The 19,116-nt window shown below is 51.1% G+C and overlaps 1 protein-coding gene across 3 annotated transcripts in view; it reads left to right on the top strand.

Moving 5' to 3' along the window:
- The window catches only part of PKD1 (polycystin 1, transient receptor potential channel interacting), a 79,666-nt gene that overhangs the window by 17,596 nt on the left and 42,954 nt on the right, over window positions 1-19,116 (top strand). For all 3 annotated transcript variants that reach the window (XM_048320787.1, XM_048320785.1, XM_048320786.1), the window contains exons 2-5: window positions 14,111-14,182; window positions 14,697-14,768; window positions 16,094-16,263; window positions 18,273-18,941. In XM_048320787.1, coding sequence (XP_048176744.1) covers window positions 14,111-14,182; window positions 14,697-14,768; window positions 16,094-16,263; window positions 18,273-18,941 — 983 coding nt within the window. The remainder of the gene's footprint in view (window positions 1-14,110; window positions 14,183-14,696; window positions 14,769-16,093; window positions 16,264-18,272; window positions 18,942-19,116) is intronic.

The raw sequence follows: 19,116 nt of genomic DNA, 5'->3' as shown, positions 1-19,116 counted from the left end.
TTGGGGCACAGGAGGCTTTGCAGTTGCTGCAGGGCTGTGGAGGAGCTGCACAGAAGCTCTTTTAAAGCCAGCACAGACAAGCCCAGGAGGGTCTGACCAAGCCAAGGTCAGAGGTAAATTGTTCTTGTCGCTCTGGACAGGTGGAGATCAGTCCAGCCAAGGGGAAGAGTTGAGCTCAGGGGAACACTGGAAAGCAGGTTATCTCAAGGTCAGCTGCATCTTTCCAGGATAGGCTGATGACTTGATTGAAGCATTCTTCCAGAGCTCTTTCCAGGGATCTGGCCTTTGGTCTCCACCCCGTATCTCCAGATATGTTGCAGAGTGGGCTTCTCAGCCCCTGCTACTTGGCAGAAGTGTGGACAATTACTCCTCTCAGGCAGATCATGTTATAGTTTTGGCTCTGTCCTATCCGGAGTTTAAGTTTTCAAAAGAATGGGTAAAATTGGATGTGCAAGTCCTGCTGAACCCAGGAGATCCAGACCCTTCCTGGCTGTGGTGTTAGGCTCATGTCATTCCAGCTGTGTCACTGCTGAGGAGTCACTTGTCACCCGAACCCTTGGAGTGTTAAGGGGCTGTTGGATCTCTTAATGTACAACACGTGGAAGTGGGTGGATCCCTGGTTGGGTCTGTTGGTCAGGGTGGGTCCAGAGGAGAACACTGAGCAGGATCCTGTGCCCAGCGGTCCAGAAAGAACCAGAAATGTTCATCACCTGCACATGAGTAGAAGAGTAGATTTAGATGGGATATTGGGAAGAAATTCCTCCCTGTGAGGGTGGGGAGGCCCTGGCACAGGTTGCCCAGAGAAGCTGTGGCTGCCCCACTCCTGGAAGTGTCCAAGGCCAGATTGGATGGGGCTTGGAGCAACCTGGGATAGTGGAAGGTGTCCCTGCCCATGGCAGGGGTTGGAATTGGGCGGGCTTTAAGGTCCTTTCCCACCCAAGCCATTCCAGGATTCTATGATCTTGTGCAGGGAACAAATGAGTTTCTGTCTCCCAAACGTGTTCAGAAGGTCTCCTAGAGGGGCAGCTGAGGCCTGAGCATGCTGCTCCCTTCCCTCTGTACCTACTCTGGGGCCTCTGAACATCAGCGTTTTTGAAGCAGAAATATTCTGACTGCATCACAGAAGGCTTTCTAATGCTAAAAGGAAGCAGCCCAACCACACACATTATTAATGCCAGAAGCATGCAAATGGCTTTTGTACGGGAACCAGCAGCTCTATATTGGGTTCTAATTGGGTTTTGTTTTCAGAAGGAAGATATTTAGGGTTCTATAGTGAACATGCTGCAAAAACATTGAGAGCAGGGCCCTCCAACCCAAACAACCACATTTGAAAAAAGCTGGGGGAGCTCGGATCGATGTCGGCACTGGCACAGGGGGATTAGGGAAAGCCTGTCCTTTGGCCTCTTCTGGCCAGATCCCTGTGCTCTGTCTGTCCCTGGCTCTGGGGTCTGCTCTGCCCTCAGATTTACAGCACATAACATCAACCAGAGGTGCTGCTTAAGGAATTCCTTGAGTGTTTCTGTTCCAGTAAGGATTCATGGGCCTGACTTTGAATTATGGAGCCTTTGTGCTAGAGAGATGTTTACAACAGAACGGTGACTTTCTCCCTCGGAATCCTGAAAATACTATTATCTCAAGCTTCAGGAGGAACTTCTGCACAGAGACCACCCAGGACTCAGAGCTACCTGTCACCAGAGCATCTCTGCTCCCCCGTGTTCCTGTGGGGAGACTGAAATTTGGCACAGGTTGGGCTGAGCCCTCACCACCTGCAAGGGCTGGATCCACCAACACAGCTATGGAATAGCAGAGATGGAGATGTCCTCATCAGCAAAGTTTCTGGCTACATTCATGGTATCTTCAGCCTGGTGGATGGCAGAGTTTTGCCCTTGTTTCTGCTGGGGTAACATCCCTTCTGAGGGCCTGCAGGATTCCTGCTGGTACTGCTGGACTCGTTTCACTCTTCTTCCTGCTGCTCGTTCAGGCTGCCAAGCGTTTCCTTCCTTCCTCCCCTGGAGCTGTGTCTGCATCCACTCCTGTTTGTGTTCCCGCTTTCCTTCAGCGGCCTTTTTTAAAAATTATTTTGAGCATCAGTTGCACTTCTATCGTATTTGGATCCTGCTAGTTAGTGCTCACTGCACGAGGAGAGGACAATGTCCCTGTTCTGTCACCTGCCCCATGGCCAGACCAGGTGGGCCCCCAGCACACCAGTTTAACCAGCAGACCTGTAGCTTCCCTCTTCTTCAGACCACGGTGGGAAGCAGCTCCTTTTGCTGCAGAGGGCTGTGACAGACGCTGCTTTTCAGAGGTGATGGAGAAACACCCCTTGTCTTTGTCTCTCCCGGGATTTCCTTTAAGACAAGAAAAAATTGGACACCTGGAAGAAATGTGGCCCCCAAGCCCACCTGAAAGAGACCTCCAAGAAGGGGATGTCAGTCCCCATGGCAGCAATAGGAGCCTGGGTCTGTCCTGGCTCTGGGGGAGAGCAGGGGAGCCGGGCAGTGGGAAGCGGCCGGAGCGGAGCCGCGTTCCGGGCGGGAGCTGGCCCAGCGTTACATAACGCACCAGAGACACGTTCAAGTGATTAATTTGAGGCTCTGGCAGCCGCTTCCCTGTAATAATATTTTAAACATTACTTTTCCACTGGCCCTTGCCAGCGATCGTTATTTTGCACTGTGGAGGCTGTAAAATTTCACTTCAAGGATGGGTTTCACTCCCGTTACAGAATGTGTCTGGAATGTGCAGATGTTTCCTTCGGGGAATAGGGAGCCAATCGGCTCTAACACATCAGCCCTGTGGGGAGGACTCAACGTGCTAAGCAGCCCTATTCACAAAATCCCAAACAAACACACACACAGAGCCCAAGGAGGTGCACCCGCGCTGGGCATGTGGCTCCCAGCCCTGGGCATGGAAAGCCAGGGTCTGCTGGAGCTCAGCAATGTTCTGGGCTGGGATGGTCACAGAGGGGTCCCTCAATGGGCTCTTACACAGTGCCACTCTTAGACAGTGTTCTCTGGAAGAATTGTGGGAACTTTGGCTGACTGGGTGCAGATAAGGTGGCTTGGAACGACATGATCTCTGAGGTGCCTTCCAACGCAAACCATTCCAAGATTCTGTTGCTTTTGAACTGGAAGAGCACAGGGTTAGATGGGCTGTTGGTAAGAAAATTTTGACTCATAGGGTGGGGAGACCCTGGCATAGGGTGCCCAGAGAAGCTGTGGCCGCCCCTGGATCCCTGGAAGTGTCCAAGGCCAGGCTGGACGGGGCTTGGAGCACCATGGGATAGTGGAAGGTGTTGGGGTTGGAAGTGGATAGGTTTTTAGGTCCCTTTCAACCCAAACCATTCTGGGATTCCATGATTAACATCCCACAGGTATCCAGGGGTTGTGCGTGTCAAGGACAAAGCAGCTGCTGTGGATGTGCCAGAATTAAAGAAAATGGGAAGATGGGATTTAATTGCTCAAAGAAATAGTTTGCATGGAGAGCGGAGAAGACTGAAAATTGCATTTTATGGAACAGCTTCAAACTAAGGAGCTTCAAATTAAGGCTGTAACCATCCCTGAGGGACACGTGGTGGGGCTGGTCCTCTTTTAATAGGAAGATACAGGAGAGCACTAAGATTTTACTTCTCTAATTTTCTCTTTCCTTATCATCTTCACTGCAAGGAAGAGGAGAACAAAGCATTGGGGCATCAGGTCCCTAAAGAGGAGCCCTTACAGGGTCAGTCATGGACACAGAGAAAGCTGCAGAGGGACTTTGAAGGGCCCAGAGTGGCAGGACGAGGGGGAATAGCTTCACACCAATAGAGGGAGGGTTACATGGGATACTGGGGAGAAATTCTTCCCTGTGAGGGTGGTGGAACACTTCCAGGGCACATCTTGCTCAGAGAAGCTGTGGATGCTCAAACCTCTGCCGCTGGCATTGTCAAAGCCTGAATGAGAAGTGGAAGCTCTTACAGAAAATAAATACACAAGATAGGAAAGAGAAAGGTTGGTTGTGATGAGCGTGGGCTCAGCTCAGGCCCATCAAACACTGATAAGCAAAAGAATCTTAAGGAAAAGTCTGTGTCCAGCAAGATTGAAAAGAGTAAAGAGTTTCACAAGTGTATTGGGAATTAAAGGAATTAGATGATACTGGTCTGTTAATAGATGAGCATGGTCAAATTGTCAATGAAAATACAGAAAAGGCAGGACTGCTCAGTAAATATTTCTGCTTTCTATTTGGAAAAAAGCCAGGTGATGTATTTGTATCATATGAGGATGATGAAACACTTTCCACTCCAACAGTAACCGAGGAGGATGTTAAACAGCTGCTATTAATGTTAGACCTTCTTAAACCAGCAAGTTCAGATATTTTGCATCCAAGAATTTTAAAAGATCTGGCTGAAGAGCCCTCTGGGCTATTAATGTTCACTTTTAATGGATTTTTGGGCCTTGGGGAGATTCCCAGGGACTGGGTCAAAACAAACATGTTGCCAGTGTTAACAGAAGGTAAATGGGGTGGTACAAACATTCATTAGCCCAATGTCCTGATTTTCTATTCTAGGGAAAAACACTGCTGTGACTAGCATGGCATTAGCTAAAAATTAAGGGGGATGGTGTAATTAGTGGCAGTCAACATGGAAAATCCACTTATGGAAAATTCATCTCCCAAACCTCTGCCTTTTAAGTAACTTTACAGATGGAGGAGCAGAAGATGCTGATGTTGATGTAATACACATCTGACTTCTGCAAGAAGTCAGAATTTGAATTCCAAGTCAAATTTTTGAGTTTGACTCAATGTCACATGTATTTGTCAGGAATTGGAATGAAAAAATCAACACTATAGATATTAAAGGGATTAAACACTGGCTTCAGAACGTTTCATAGAATGACATACTTGACCCAAACGATTGTTTGGGTTGGAAGATGCCTTAAAGCCCATCCAGTTCTAATGCCCTGCCATGGAAAGGGACACTTCCCACCACATCAGTTTGCTTCAAGCCCCATCCTGCTTTTAAGGTCCCTTGCAACCCAAACCTTTCAATGGTTCTCAGAGTCTTTATGTGAGATGGGAACATCCTCTGGAAGGCTGGGAGCTGCCTGCTTGGGCTTGACACAAGAATTGGTGTGTGGAATCTGATGATTTGCAGTGTTTGAGTTGTTGGGATAAACCATGGAAAGCAGCCCTAACATCAGGACTGCAGGGAAAACACAACTGAACTGTGCTGCAGCCGTGGTTTGGCCAGGTCTGGGGGCCTGAACGTGCTGCACTTTGCTGTTTGTTTGCTCCCAGCTCTCCTGCTCTGGGGATTTTCTGTCGCAGGCAGTGGCTGTGAACTCAGGGCTGTGCTCAGCATCACAGAGCAGCACTGTTTACTTTGGGCTGCTTTTAAACATACCAAGTACTAATCTGATGGCCCCGAATCCATGAATTTTCCCTCTGGGGAAGAAGAAGGTAAGTCAAGAGACTCATCAGCTCTCCAGACAGGCTGTGCTGCAAAATCCTGCTCAAAGTTGGCCTCCATCATTGACAGTGCTCTGCCAGGCCTGGACCTGAGTGGGTCTTCCTTTCTTCTTGGGGCTTCCTTTCTTCTTGTCTTTTTCCTCATCAGCTATTTTCAGGGAGCATCCCATGCTGGAGCTGAAGGATGTTGGTGAGAGCCTAAAATGAGGAGCCTCTTAAATGAAGTGTTGTTGGTAAAACATATTGGAGATGAAAATCAAGTGACAGACAGGACTAAAATAGACACAAAACTTTTTCTTCAGCAACCACCCAGGAACCTGGAAAACTTGGAGGTGTTGGAGGGGGCTGTTAGCTAAAGGTTGAACAGATTGGGACTGTCAGCTGTGAAAGGGAAAGGTTTGAGGAGCGTTACCTGCCGTGGGAAGGGACAGTCCGGTTCTGGGGACTGGGGGAAGGGGAAGTTGTGTCCGTGTCAGCACCGAGGTGAGTCCTGGCAGGTCTGTGTGGAGCCAGGCTGGTGCTGTCCCCATCCCCTTGCTCCGTGTGCCCTGCAGGAGGTATGGGCTGGGGAATTTGGGAACAGGGCCTGGAGCTCAAACTTTTCAAATAACTCAGGAGGAAATGGCCAAAAATGCTTTCAGTTTGGTCTGCTTAGCTTTGTGCTGCTCCAGCAGTGGGAGGTCCACAGCAGGAGCTCACCCCACACCCAGAGGGAGTCAGGGATGTGGTGACACTGTCCTTCAGCCACCTCATGGCTTTGGCCATGAGACTTGCCTATGTGCCCTTTGCGTGTCTGCTTTACCTGTCACAAGAGGTTTTGCCTGGTTGCTGCTGTTTCTCCTAAATCCTCAATCCTTTGTGGACTCCGGGGCTTGGAGCAACCTGGGCTATTCGAAGGTGTCTCTGCCCATGGCAGGAGGTGGAACTGGATGATCTTTAAGGTCCCTTCCCACCCAAACCATTCCAGGATTTCCTGGTCCCCTCTGAGTGCTGTGTTTTGCTGCTTGTGGCTTTGTTTTTCCTTTGTGCTGCCAGTGCTGGTGCCTGACAACACTCTGACTGTTCCTTGTGAGAAATGAGAGAATTATTTCCCAACTGTTTGAAGAAATTGCTTTTGATCTGATACTGCCTTATCAGTCTCACCTTCTGTCAGCTGGGTTGTGCTCTGAATTCAGCTCGGAAGTGGCATGAAGGTTTTAGAGATCTCCCCGTGTTTAGGAGGATCAGGCAGTCCCTGGTTCGTGGCTCTCATTCTGTATCAGTGATGCCCAAATTGTTCCCCTGTTCCTTTTGGGATACAAAACACAGATACCCCAGAAGGTTTCCAAGGAACAGGCCATTCAGACTTCACCAGTGTTTGCAAATAGGACGTGTGCTTTGGAGAAGACTTCCTGGAGTTCTTCATGTCCCTTGGCTCCAGCTCCCATGTCAGCTCAGTGACACATCCCTGTGATCAGTCCAGCATTATCCTGAGCCTCCTGCACCCCCTGAACCCTGCCTGTGGCTACTTTGCTGTGTACTGCAGAATTTACAGTGCTAGGACTAAGTAGCATTGGGGTTTTATTATTTCTCACATCCCTAGAGGACAGCTGTCCAAGGAAAAGCCTCACTTATAAAATAAATACAAATTAAGTAATAAAAAACCAGGGCACAAGGATTATCTACGCCATTCCCTGTCCCAGTGGTGAATTAATATCAGTAATACCTAAACATTTATTGAAAACTCTTTACTTTGTGCAAGGAAGATTAAGCACTGAGCAGCTCAGTTGTGTAATCCCTAAATTACAGCTTCCAGAGGGCTCCCTTTTTATGGTAAAATCAAATGTCCCTGGGCTCCCAACATGCTGACTTGGAAACATGCTGGGTTTTCAGGAGACCAGAGCTGGGCATTGGAACTGCTGTGTGTTGGCACACAGTGGCACAGGACATGGGGACAGATGTATTTTGGGGGAAGAAGTGGGGATCAGTGTGGAAAGCAGTAGGATTTGGGCTGCAGGCATCTTAATAGGATCTGCTTGAGCTCTGCTACGTGTGCTGGGGAGATACTTGGATTTATCACATTGTCGGTTGCTTTGCAGACTTTCCATGAAACAAATGTGTGCTTGCAGGGCTGACATTTCCCTGGCTGGAGCTGCAGACAGCTCGTTTACGTGCGGCGCTAATTATGGACATCAGCTTGATTTCAGTATTTGGGTTGCTACTTTCCCAAGCTGGAGGTCTCTGCTGTTCCCATCCTTGGCCGTGGTGTCGCAGGGTTGGGTGATGCCTGAGGTTTCTTCCTTGTTCTGTGCCACATGAAGTCACCTCTTGGCAGCGAGGGAAGGACCGTGGCCGGCGCCAGCCCTGGTCAGTGCCAGCTCCTGGTCACTCGGATGGCTCAGAAGGTGGCAGGGACCTCTCATAATGGTGGCCATCCTTGTATCCTTCTCCCTGCCCCACTGGAGCACCCTCCTGGCTTCCCCAAGCACTGGTGACACCCCAGTGCCTGCCTTGCCTTTGGCACTGTTTGGGTGTTGGGAGTGAGGAGATGAAGTCAGTTCAGTGTAAGAATAACTTGCAAGAGGAGCTGAGCTGTGGGTCCTGGATCCTGGGAGCCCCTTCCCAGCCCCCTGGCCAGGGGGAGAGGGATGGAGCACATGATGCCATGGCCTCCAGGATGGCCCTGCCAGAGCATGACGTCGCTGCATGAGGTAACACGTCCCTTTTGTGCGAGTGGCTCCATCCCTGCTCCGGCTTCATAACCATATTTGGGAAAGTTTACGGAAAGCTGCTGGCTGCAGGGATGCGAGGAGCTGCTCCTGGAGCCACAGCTGCTCTGCAGACAGCTCCCACCTGGAGGGAGGGCTTATCCCGACCCTCGTGGGGGTGCCCTGGCCAGGGTTGGGATGCCCAGGTTATTGTGAGGATTTGTGATGGGGATGTAGTGACTGTGTTTGGGACACCCTGGCCGTGGTTGGGACACCCTGGCTGTGGCAGGGGTGCCATAGCTGTGAATGCAGTGCTCTGATCATGGTGGGGGTGGCCTGGGTGTGGGTGGGACACCCTGGTTGTGACAGGGATGCCCTGTCTGCGCATCCTGCAGGTGTTTACAGCCTCACCTCCTCCATTTGCTCCAGGAATGAGGCATGGGCACAGGAGCAGAGGGAATGTAGGAGGGACTGTGTCACCTGGGGTGCCCTGAGCTCTCAGCTCAGTCTTTTCCCTGCGTCTCAGAGCACAGGCTCTCACAGCCCCTTTTCCTGAGCTGTGAAGAGCCTGTGGCCCCAACCTTCAAGTTACTCCTACAAATCCAAGAGTCTTCTTGTGCTGGTGCTCAGGGAGAGGCGTGAGCAGGATGAGGCAAGGCAGTGAGGTGAGGGAGGAGCGTTGCTTCATCCCCGTGCTCAGGGAGCCCACAGTGATGGAGTGACCTGTTTGTGATCCTGCAGGAGGTGGGAGAGACATCGGGGTCTGCTCCTGGCACAGCTGCCCTGCGAGGGCATACTGGGAGTGCTTTACTCTCTTCAGGAGAACACAGAGTATACAGAACATTGCAAAGATGCTCATCTTGCCCTGCATTTCGTATCAACAATTGGGATTTTGCTGTAAGAAGATAAATATTCCATTTTTAGATGAATTTTTATGAAAAGTCTTTTGGGGCAAATTCCTCAGAGAGAGCCAAGGACTTGGGCCAGCATTTGAAACTCATAAATTCAAAATGAACAAATAAATTGTCATCATGCTGTGACGGCCTCAGGGACATGAGGGTGCTCACAGCTGCCTGCCACCAGTGAAAGGCCCCTCTTGGTGCTGGGCTGCAGCTCTTGGGGGTGATGTGTGGTGGAGCTGGAATCCTTTGGCCTTGGAAAATCCCTGCTTCAGCATGATTGAAACCAGTAGCTGGTGATGAAGATCTCCGTGTGCTGTTTCCCTCCTGTCTGTGTTGAAAGGCAGAGAACTCCTGGTGCAGGAGAGTGGTGAGACTGTTCCTACCAGCCAGGGTGTCCCTGCCCCTACTGCAGGACCACAGCATTGCTCCCTGTGCCCAGCACACAGGAAAATTCGTGGTTTTTCATATTTCCATAGCCATTTGTGGAAATAATTTTTATCCTCACCTCTGCACACTGTTTCTTCTGTGCTTCCTTGGAGAGGTGTAAGCCAAAAGATGAAGAAAAAAGGAATCAGATCAGCAAAAACCTGTAATTTTTCCTGGCTCAGGTGGGCAAAAGCACACACAGTTTTTCCTGCTCATTTCTGGAAAGTCTGTTCTGTGTGTCAGGCAGGATCAGCTCTGTGCTGCCTTTTGTTCCTGGAGACAGGGAAGTGTTTGCCATGGCAACATGGGAGGCAGCTTTTGGGCTGTGCAGGGGATCTCTTGGGCAGTTTGTGGATCTGGCAGGTGATGGAAGGCTCTGGAAGCTCTGGGCTTCGCTGTGTCTCACCAGCCATCTCACATGTCCCTCTGTCCCTTGTCCTGACTGGTCTCAGGGTGTAGAACGGTGCAGCCTGGCTTTTCATAGAATCCTGGAATGGTTTGGATTCAAAGGGACCTTAAAGCCCATCCAGTGCCACCCCCTGCCATGGGCAGGGACACCTTCCACTGTCCCAGGGTGCTCCAAGCCCTGTCCAACCTGGCCTTGGACACTTCCAGGGATCCAGGGGCAGCCACAACCTGCATGATGGGGTGAGAAATGGGAGCACTGTGGGAGCACTGCTGGGCTTTGCTGGGAGCTGTCTTTCCCTGGCACCTCTGTAGCTTCACTGCCCCACAGAAACCTGAGCCTTGATCACGGCTTACAGACCTGGAGCTTCTCTCCTGCGGCCCCACCGTGCTCTGCGCAAGCTGCGCGGGCTCCTCTCGCTCAGACGCTTCTCCATCTCTGGATGCTTTTCCCATTACTGTTCTGGCAGGGCTCCATGCACCAAAAGGGCTGGGGAAGCGCTGCCCTCTCTCCCCCTCCCTCCTTTTTTGTGAGATGGAGGCAGAACGGGCCCACAAATGACATAATGAGAGCATGACATCAGGCTTGGCAGCGGGGCCGCCCATACTGTGCTGAACATTACATGTTCTGTGGAATGAGGGAGCAAACAGCAGTGCCCCAAAACCAGTCTGGCCACTACAGTGTGCAGGAATAACCCCTGGGCTGGCACTGGGGGAGCTTCTGAGCATCAGCGAGGGATGGAGTGGGTGGCACTGAGCCCTCCTGCTCCCTCCTGCTTCCCTCCATCAGCACCGAGCCCTCCCGTTCCCTCCCTCTTCCATCGGCACTGCTGCAGAGCAGCAGTTGAGAAAGGAGCCAGTTCTTGATGCTTTTTCCCCCAGTATTCCCCGAGTCCATCGGGAGCAGGTCGGGCTGGTGGTGTCTGTGATGGATCCATCCTCACCCTCTCCAGGAGGTGGGCTGTGGGTATCCACAGCTCCAGAGAGGCTCAGGGATGCAGCTGGCATCACACAGGGAGTCGGTAGCAGGGCTGGGATGGAGCTGAAGGCTCCCAAGGCTCAGGTTGATGCCCTCATTACTAAATATTCCCTTATTTTCCAAAGCTTCACCTTCCTCCCAAAACCAGCTCCCTTTTCCAGAAGTATTTGAATCTCTCCCTTTGCTAGGTGGATAAGCGGGACGTGGCTGTGTGGGGAGCTAGCACTCTGTAACACTGTTTGTGTCCTGTACTATAATTTTTGGTGACTTTTCATGCCCCATGTCCCACAGAATGTGGAGAAGCCTCCCAGCCTCTGGCATTGCATTGCTCCATTTTACAGGTGTAAAATGTTGAGAAGTTGTGACTCGTGGCTGCCCTTTTCCAGGAGGCACAGTGTGTTCCTGAAGTCCCCTGAGCCACAGGAAACTGCATTTTTCTTTCTTCTTGAGAGGAGGGCAGCAGGCTGCGTGTGCAGAGAATGTCAATGGAGAGCCTTGTTTGCTGCTGGCTTCAGCTCTGCTTTGAACCTGCTCTGAATTTCCTCCGGCCTGGCAGTGGGCTGGGAAAATACAGTCGTGGCAGTTTGTGGTACCGCCAGGCTGAGCTCTGTCCCACAGCCTTTGCCTTGGCTTTTATTGCTCAGTATTTCCTGGTTTATTTTTTTTTCTGCAGCCCAGCTTGGTTCACAGCCACCTCTTCTATGCCAGGAAGGCATAACACGATTTTCCATACACGTTGGAGAGGGAGCAGTGGGAGAAGGCAGCAGGCAGCTCCCCGGCTCCTGGCTGGAGGTGGCAGGCGCTGGATCCGCCACCATTCCTCACTTCTCCCTGCTGTCCTGTCAACAGGAGCTCTGCTTCCCTCGCAGGCTCGGCACCCAGGAGGTCAGGGAGGGTGAAAGCTGAGAGGTTTTATACCAGTTCCTCACGGGATCATGAGGGCAAGGATGCAGCAAGGGAATTGGCCCTGGTTTGTAGGTACCGGTGGGTGCCAGCTGGTGCCTGGCCTGGGTGGAGCTCAGCAGCGTCTGTGAATGTGGGAGACAGAGGGTGGGAACCAAGGGCTTGGGATCCTTGGGAAGCATCTGAGTTGTAGTGAAGTGTGACAAAATGTTTGGGTTTGGGTTTGGGTTAATTACAGCCTCTGGAGCTGAGCCCCAGCCCTCCCCTGGGAATCCCAGAGGTGGAACATCTCTGCACACTGGGCTGTGGGTCAGGGTGGTCAGATGGGTGAGCTCAGCTGATCACACCTGATATCAGCTGGGCTGTGGAGTGTGCAGGATGCCAGCCAAGGTTCTTTATCAGCAGATAAAGGAGAACAAGGCACAGGAGCCCTCTCCAGCTGTGAGACACGACAGTGCTGGCACCCCAAAGACAGGATCCGAGTGTCCTGACACCCTCCCAAGCCTCCCCTTGCGCCATGCTCCCCCTGCAGTCAAGGAACACCATGGAAGAGGCTCTTGGAAATGGCAGAGCCCTGTTTTTGTAGCAGCTGAATGGTTTGTTTTGGAGGTTTTGCTTGTCTGGGCGAGGAGCAGGAAAGCATCCGAGCTGAAACTCCCATTTCCTTTCCTTGGACTTGAGGTGCTGCCTAAAAACTAAATGGGCGACTTCCAGGTATTTCAGAGGAGAAGGGAAATATTTGCACTGGGCTCCCTGTAAGGTGGCTGCTTGGTGGTCTGGTCCTTTCCCACACAGGTGCAGTGGTGCAGGAGGGTGCAGGGACAGGGCTTCAGTGTACAGAAAGTGCTTGAGGAGAAGTGGAGCTGGGGCTTCCCCAAGGAAGGGTCTGTCCTGGCTGGCAGCAGCCTGGATTCCAGTCCGAGCTGTCTCTGTGCTTGTCTTCCAAGGGGGAGCTGGGAGCAGGTTTGGGGGTGACTTTGCTGTCCCCTGTGCAGAGTGTGACTCAGCCAGGGATGCTCTGTGCTCCTCCACTGCTGTCCCAGCTGCCCTGAGACAGAGATCACTAGAGTGGTCGGATATTTTTGTTAGCATCCTTTTTTAAATGTATTTATTGAACTTTTATTTTGCACATTTCTTGGATTCTGTATTGGTGTTGCTGGTGAACTCTTCTGAATCCAGTCTCAGCTTGGCAAAGAACTCCCAGACAGCAAAATCAGGGAAAATAAACCTTTTAAAGAGACATCCATCCCTGTTACTTATCCCCAGTTTCCTGGAATCGTACGTAATTTTCGTGCCAGTTTGGCAGAATTATTTTCATTTGGATAAATGAAGTTTAAATGTCAGATCAAACCAAGAAATAATTGATTAAGGGGTAGAAATAACAGGTGAGACAGCCAGGAGAAAGGAGAGGAGGTGTTTGTAGGAAAAAAAGTGAGAAAGGAGATGGCAGGAGAACGGCTCTGGTGGCAAAGTGTGTCCAGCCCTGTCCTCTCCTGGGAGCTCTGCCAGAAATCCATGAAGGATAAGAACCATCATATGGGCTTGGAATAAGTGTTTTGATGCTGCTAAAAGAACGTTTAGGCCAAAGGAGATTTGTCTGAAAACGAATAGCGAAGTTAATTGGGAACAAGTGGAGGCTGATGAGCGAAACTTTCACTTCTTCTCTGAGTGACATTTAAATTTGGGAAGGAGGATGGTGGGTGAGGAGAGAGCTGGGCTGGACAGGGACAGTTTAGTTTGGATGAGCTGAAGGCTGTTGGTGTTACTGGGAGCAACTGGAGATTTTTTTAAGCAGTATTCCTTTTAGAATGACAATCTGTCCTGATTTCAAATGGAAAATATTCTTTGTTGCTGCTTCTTCCATTTTAAGCTTTTCCAAAGAGAGACAAAAAGATGTTTAAAATGTAGAGTTGACACATCAATTGTGTAATTACTGATCAGGGCTTTGGCACGAGAAACTCACTTGGAAGTTAATCGTAAATTTTTCTCTGAGTTAATTACTACTTGAGTCTAAATTACTTCTTAAGGACTTCTTTGAACATAGATTAGACTTGAATGTCTTTTAAACGATGCATCACACTTAGTACCACGTGTGGTGTGGTGTAATTGCTCCAGGTGTGCTGCAGAGTGGAGGCACATCCTGAGACTCCTGGTCTCTATTTCCAGGTTATATGAGCAGCAAGTCCTTTATGGTTTTGGGAAGGGTGTTTTCTTTGGCTGGGAAAAATGCTCTGCCTTCAACACACCAAATTTCCAGTTGGGTTTCTGGCTGGAGTTTGGAGTGAGGCTCTTCTGAGGTCTGGTAATGGAAGTGTGACAAAACAAGGTTGAATGAAGGCTGAAAATGTTTTTTTTTCTTTCCCTAGGGATCTTTCCAATAACAGGATCAGTGGTTTAGATGTTGAGCTATTCAGAAGCCTGACTTCGCTGGCAAAGCTGTAAGTACATGCTGTGCCCTCCAGTCCCCCCAGTGCCCCCAGCACGTCTGAGCTGGGCCCTGGCTCATGTTGCACTGCTTTGCCTCGTTCTTGCTTTACCTCATCTCCCGAGCCCCACGTGGTCCTGTCTATGGGCTCCTTCCTCGAGACCTTTAGCTGCTCAGTCTGGTGATTTGGGAATTATTGGTATTTGGAATTGGGCAGGATTTGACCCTCTGTACTGCTGGATGGAGAGGAGCTCAAGGTCAGAGAATGAGAATTATCCAAAAATGTGTATTGGTACTGGAAGGGACCTTAAAGCCCATTCAGTGCCACCGCCTGCCATGGGTAGGGACACCTTCCACCATCCCAGGCTGCTCAGAGCCCTGTCCAGCCTGGCCTTGGACACTCCCAGGGATGGAGCAGCCACAGCTTCTCTGGGCGGCTTGTGCCAGGGCCTCAGCAACCTCACAGGGAAAAGCCGCAGTGACAGGGAAGTCGCTTCTAACATGATGAACTTTTCTCTCTTTTACAGAGATATAAGCCACAACCAGATTTCTACATTAGAAGATGGAATATTTGATAATTTATTTAATTTAAGTGAAATGTAAGTTCATCCTCTTTGTTTCCCAGTTCTTTATGTAGACCTTTCCTTGAAACATTCCTTCCTTTCGTGGTGGGGTGGGAGGCTGTGGTGACTTGGAGAGATCTTGGGCATCCAAGCAGCTGCCTTTTGGGGTGTCTCCAGTTTCTTTCTCAAGCTGTGTCCTGCTCCTGGGTCCTGTTGGTGTCCTTCAGTCCTGACCTCTTCCATATCTGTGCCTCTGTCTCCTGGATATCTCCAATCTCTGCCGCTGCCTTCTTGTCTTCCTTGCTTCTCTCCCACGCCAGCTCTGCTGAGGTTCTTATCTCTGACCATGCTCTGGGTCATGCAGTCCTGTTTGCATGGTCACACCTTGAGACTGGAGGATCCAGTGATTCCTGAAGCCTGGTAGGTCCTGACTGAGATATTCAAGTTACTTGTCCCTAAGTGATCCAAGTGTTTAGGTTTTGTTTTTTAATTGAAGTCTTTTGATGTTATGGGGAAGCCACACATTTCTGGAAGAGATCCATGAAGTCACATCACAAATGGCAGTTCTGCCTCTGGACGAGCCAAAGGATTAACCCCATGCAAGCCCTCTTGGCAAGCGAGAGAAAAACTCAGCCCTACATTCTCCCTGAGGACGGGACACAAAGAGCATTCTCAGCTTTGCAGTTTGGCTCACAAGTGACTCTGGATAGAGACACAAAGGCCCTGTGGGCTGTGTTCCAGGGAGCCTGTCCCTGCTTGGCCTGGTGGCAAAGTGGTGCTTTCAGCCCCAAAGTCAGGGCTCAGCCCTGCGAACACCCAGCCCTGCTGGCATCAGCTCCACACACAGCTCCAGCTCTGTCCTGCTCACAGCTGAGTGCCAAAGGCTGTAATTTGGATCAAGCTTAGCTGCAATTAAAGTTTCCATCTTTTCGTTGAACTGCCACATGGAAAGATTATCATTGACTTTGCATTTCTTTTTTTGACAGATCAATTTTATTCTCTTAGCTGTTTTTTAATGGAGCTGTAAATAGTCCCCTGAGCAGGAAAGGCTGCCCTCATATCCAGGGGCTCTTGCATGACAGGTTATTTTAGATATATGATTGTGTCTGTCATTTGCTTCTAATTGCAACAATTATTTGTAGAGTTAAAAAAGTACTTGGAGTACTTGCCTAATTCTAGCCTCTAGAAAAATCACGTTAATTATTGCTTGATTCCCTATTCGTTAACTCCCCTCCCAGTTATTCCAAAGCCTTTCAGTGGAGTGGCACAGATGGGAACAGGGAGGGCTCGGCACACTGCTGTAATTAAGGCTTAGCACATGTCACATTAATCTCTAACTTATTCTGATCTCCCTCTGACAGAAACTTAAGTTGGAATCCATTTGTATGTGACTGCAAACTGTCCTGGTTGCCCCGCTGGGTGGAAGACAGAAAAGTGAGAGTCCTTGAGGCGTTGGACACGAGATGTGCCCACCCCCCCGAGGTGGCAAACCTGTCCCTCTTCGATGTCGTGTTCCTCAATGCCACCTGTGGTAAGGAAAGGCTGTGGGGTGGAGGTGACTGCATGGGAGTGATGGGCCCAGGGGCAGCTGGGATCACATCAGCCTCTTCAGACCTCGAGTCACCAGTTCTAATCTAATTAAGCAGGTGTTGGTCACACAGTCTGTATGCTGGTGCCTTAAGGATCAAGTCAGTCACACCAGGGCTGAGATTAGCCCTCATCACAGACCAGGCACCACAGGACACTGGCTCCGTGACCTGCAGCCTCAGGCTTTCATTCTCCCAGGGTTTGAAAAGGCTGACTTCAAGCACTGAAACCTGATGGGAGGTGATGGCACCTGAGGACATGCTGAGTTGGGTCTTTGCAGGTGACAGGGCTCCACGTTGGGAGCGTTGAATGAACACTGCCCTGCTCTACAGCTACCTGCTGCAGGGGTATTTTTCTGACTGCTTGGCCAGGAGAAATGTCAGGCAGTGATTCACTGGAAAAAGGAGAGCCCTAAGAAGGCTAATCCTGCCTAGATGTTTGGTTATCCCGGAATAAGAGAGAGAGAGGGAGAGTAAGGGCTCCCTATGGCAGGCAGCAGGCATCTCCTTTAATTTGGGAGCTGTGTGACAGGAGGATGCAGGGATGAGGGACCCAGAGCTGTGTGACAGGAGTGTGCAGGGATTAGGCTGAGGGACCCAGAGCTGGTGGGGGGGCCAGCTGAGCTGCCTGGTGAGGCACAGTGATCCCCAGGACCAAAATCTGGGTGGTGGTTGTTCCTCTTCCCCCAGCAAAGCTACCCCAGCTTGCAGCATCTTGCAGGAATTGTCAAAGGGAAGAACACTTGGCACTGTTACTGCTCTTGATAATCAGTTGTTGCCTCTTGAACTACTTAAAGCCAGTGTGGAAACAATAATGTGAGGCTGCCTTCTGGGTAATTCAGTGTAATGCGAGTAGGCTGGGACAGCCTGCCAGCTCCTGACAGTTCTTAGTGACCGGCAGGGGATGAAGAATGACCAGGCTGGTGGTAGAAAACAGAGCAGTTCCCATGCCGTGCTCCTCTCCAGGGACTGTTCTTAGGAGAAGTGGCTCAGTGTTTGCCGGAAGGCCGTGGAGGAAACTGGACAGTTGGATGGGTTTGATCTGGGAAGATCGCACGAGACTGGAGCTGTTGAGATGTTTGGGGGAGATGTTGTAGCAACCAGCAGCAACAGCGGAGCAAACGTGGCCAGGCCGCGTGGGCAGAGGCCGAGGGAGAGGCCCTGCCTGGATGTTTGTGGCAGGGAAACGTCCCACCCCGTGCAAGCCAGAGAGGGGGGATGACACTCAGGGGAATGAGCTGTTCTCTGGGCCCGGGGCTGTCGTGGCTCTGTGTCCATGCACGTGTGTGTCCCTGTTCCCTGTCGGCAGCACGTGCTGTTCCCGTGGGCATCCCTGCAGCCCCTCGGGTGCAGCTGGGCCTGGCATTGCCCTCCTCTCCGGCACCATGTTTTCCTGCAGGGAGGGAAGCTCTTGGCTCTCCCCATGGAGAAAGGTGCCTCAGGGAGTAGGCCTGGTGGAGAGTCCATCGGTATCTCCCCTGTGTCCCCAGTGTGCCACTGCCCAAGCGTGTTTGGTTTTGGATTTGTTGCTGGAGGTCCCAGGCAGCACATGATGAAACATTCTGCACCAGACCAAGCCAGGGTACCACCAAAGGACACCCTTTTGTCATGGTCTCACTGTGGGCTCCTCTGAGTGTCAGACTCGGCAGCTCCATGTCCCATGGGAATGTCGGTCTCTCCAAAGCCCTGTTTTATTTACTGAGTGCTGCTGCTCCATAAATCTGTGTGACTGGCTTGTTATTTCTGTCATCACTAATTAGCATAAAGAGTTTGGAAACTGTTGCTGGGGGATTAAAGACTTCCCAGGCAAGTCTCAAAAAGGAAATGCTCAGAGTAGGAGCTGCACAGGGGAATTCCATTCCTAGGAGTGTGGGGTGGTTCTCTTGGAGGGTCTCACCAGTCCATGGCATCCCAGTGTCTGTTTTGCAAGAGGATCTTCTGTTCTGTCCTGCAGGAGCTCAGTACATCACGTGTCTGACAGGCAACCACACTGAAGAAGCTGAGCTTGTCATCCTCTTCACGTCTGTCCACTCTGGGAACCTCACCGAGGAGACCTGCAGTGCCCTCTGTTACTCTCAAGACCAGGAGTATGGAGGTTTTGGCTCCCAGGGGCAGTGTTTGTGTGGAACTGCCCATGAGACAAACTCTTCCTCCGGCTGTTTGCCATTTTGCACTGAGCATTTCTCTGGGCAGGGCTGTGGTGGCCCCTCACTTGTCCCCTCGCCCTTCCAGGCACAGCTGTCTGTGTCTTTCACAGGACTCCAGCCCCAGTACAGCCTGCACCAGCCCGTGCTCTTCAATGTCAGTATTCCCATTGCCGTCAGCACTTTACTGTGGGAATTTGGGGACCAGACAGAGGTTCTCAACACCACTGGACACACAGCTGTGCACACCTATGCCTTACCCGGGCAGTACAATGTCACTGCCACCATCCTTGTGGGCTCCAGGATCCTATATGAGCAGGCAGAAATTGAGGTGGTGGCTTCACCCCAACAGCTGGAACTGCAATGTCCTTCCTTGGTCATGACAAACGAGAGCCTGGACATCCGGATCCGCAATAGGGGCGGCACCGGGCTCGCGGTGCTGTACGGGATCACTGCGGAGACTGGAGAGCTGGGCAGGGGTGAGCAGGGCTGGCTGGGGGTGCTGGGATGGCTGGCACTGGGTCCTGGGCCTCCCCTTGGCCTCGCCTCCCAGTGAGGGGTGAGGGATGAGGGATGACTCCTCTGGGCACTCCTTGCTCCCTGGCTGAGCAGTGTTTTGCGCTTTAACAGCAATGGGGTTTGTTGGCTTCGGGA

The sequence above is a fragment of the Corvus hawaiiensis genome, chromosome 16, assembly GCF_020740725.1.
Source record: "Corvus hawaiiensis isolate bCorHaw1 chromosome 16, bCorHaw1.pri.cur, whole genome shotgun sequence".
Lineage (NCBI taxonomy): Eukaryota > Metazoa > Chordata > Aves > Passeriformes > Corvidae > Corvus > Corvus hawaiiensis.
This window is presented reverse-complemented; position numbering and strand designations above follow the sequence as displayed.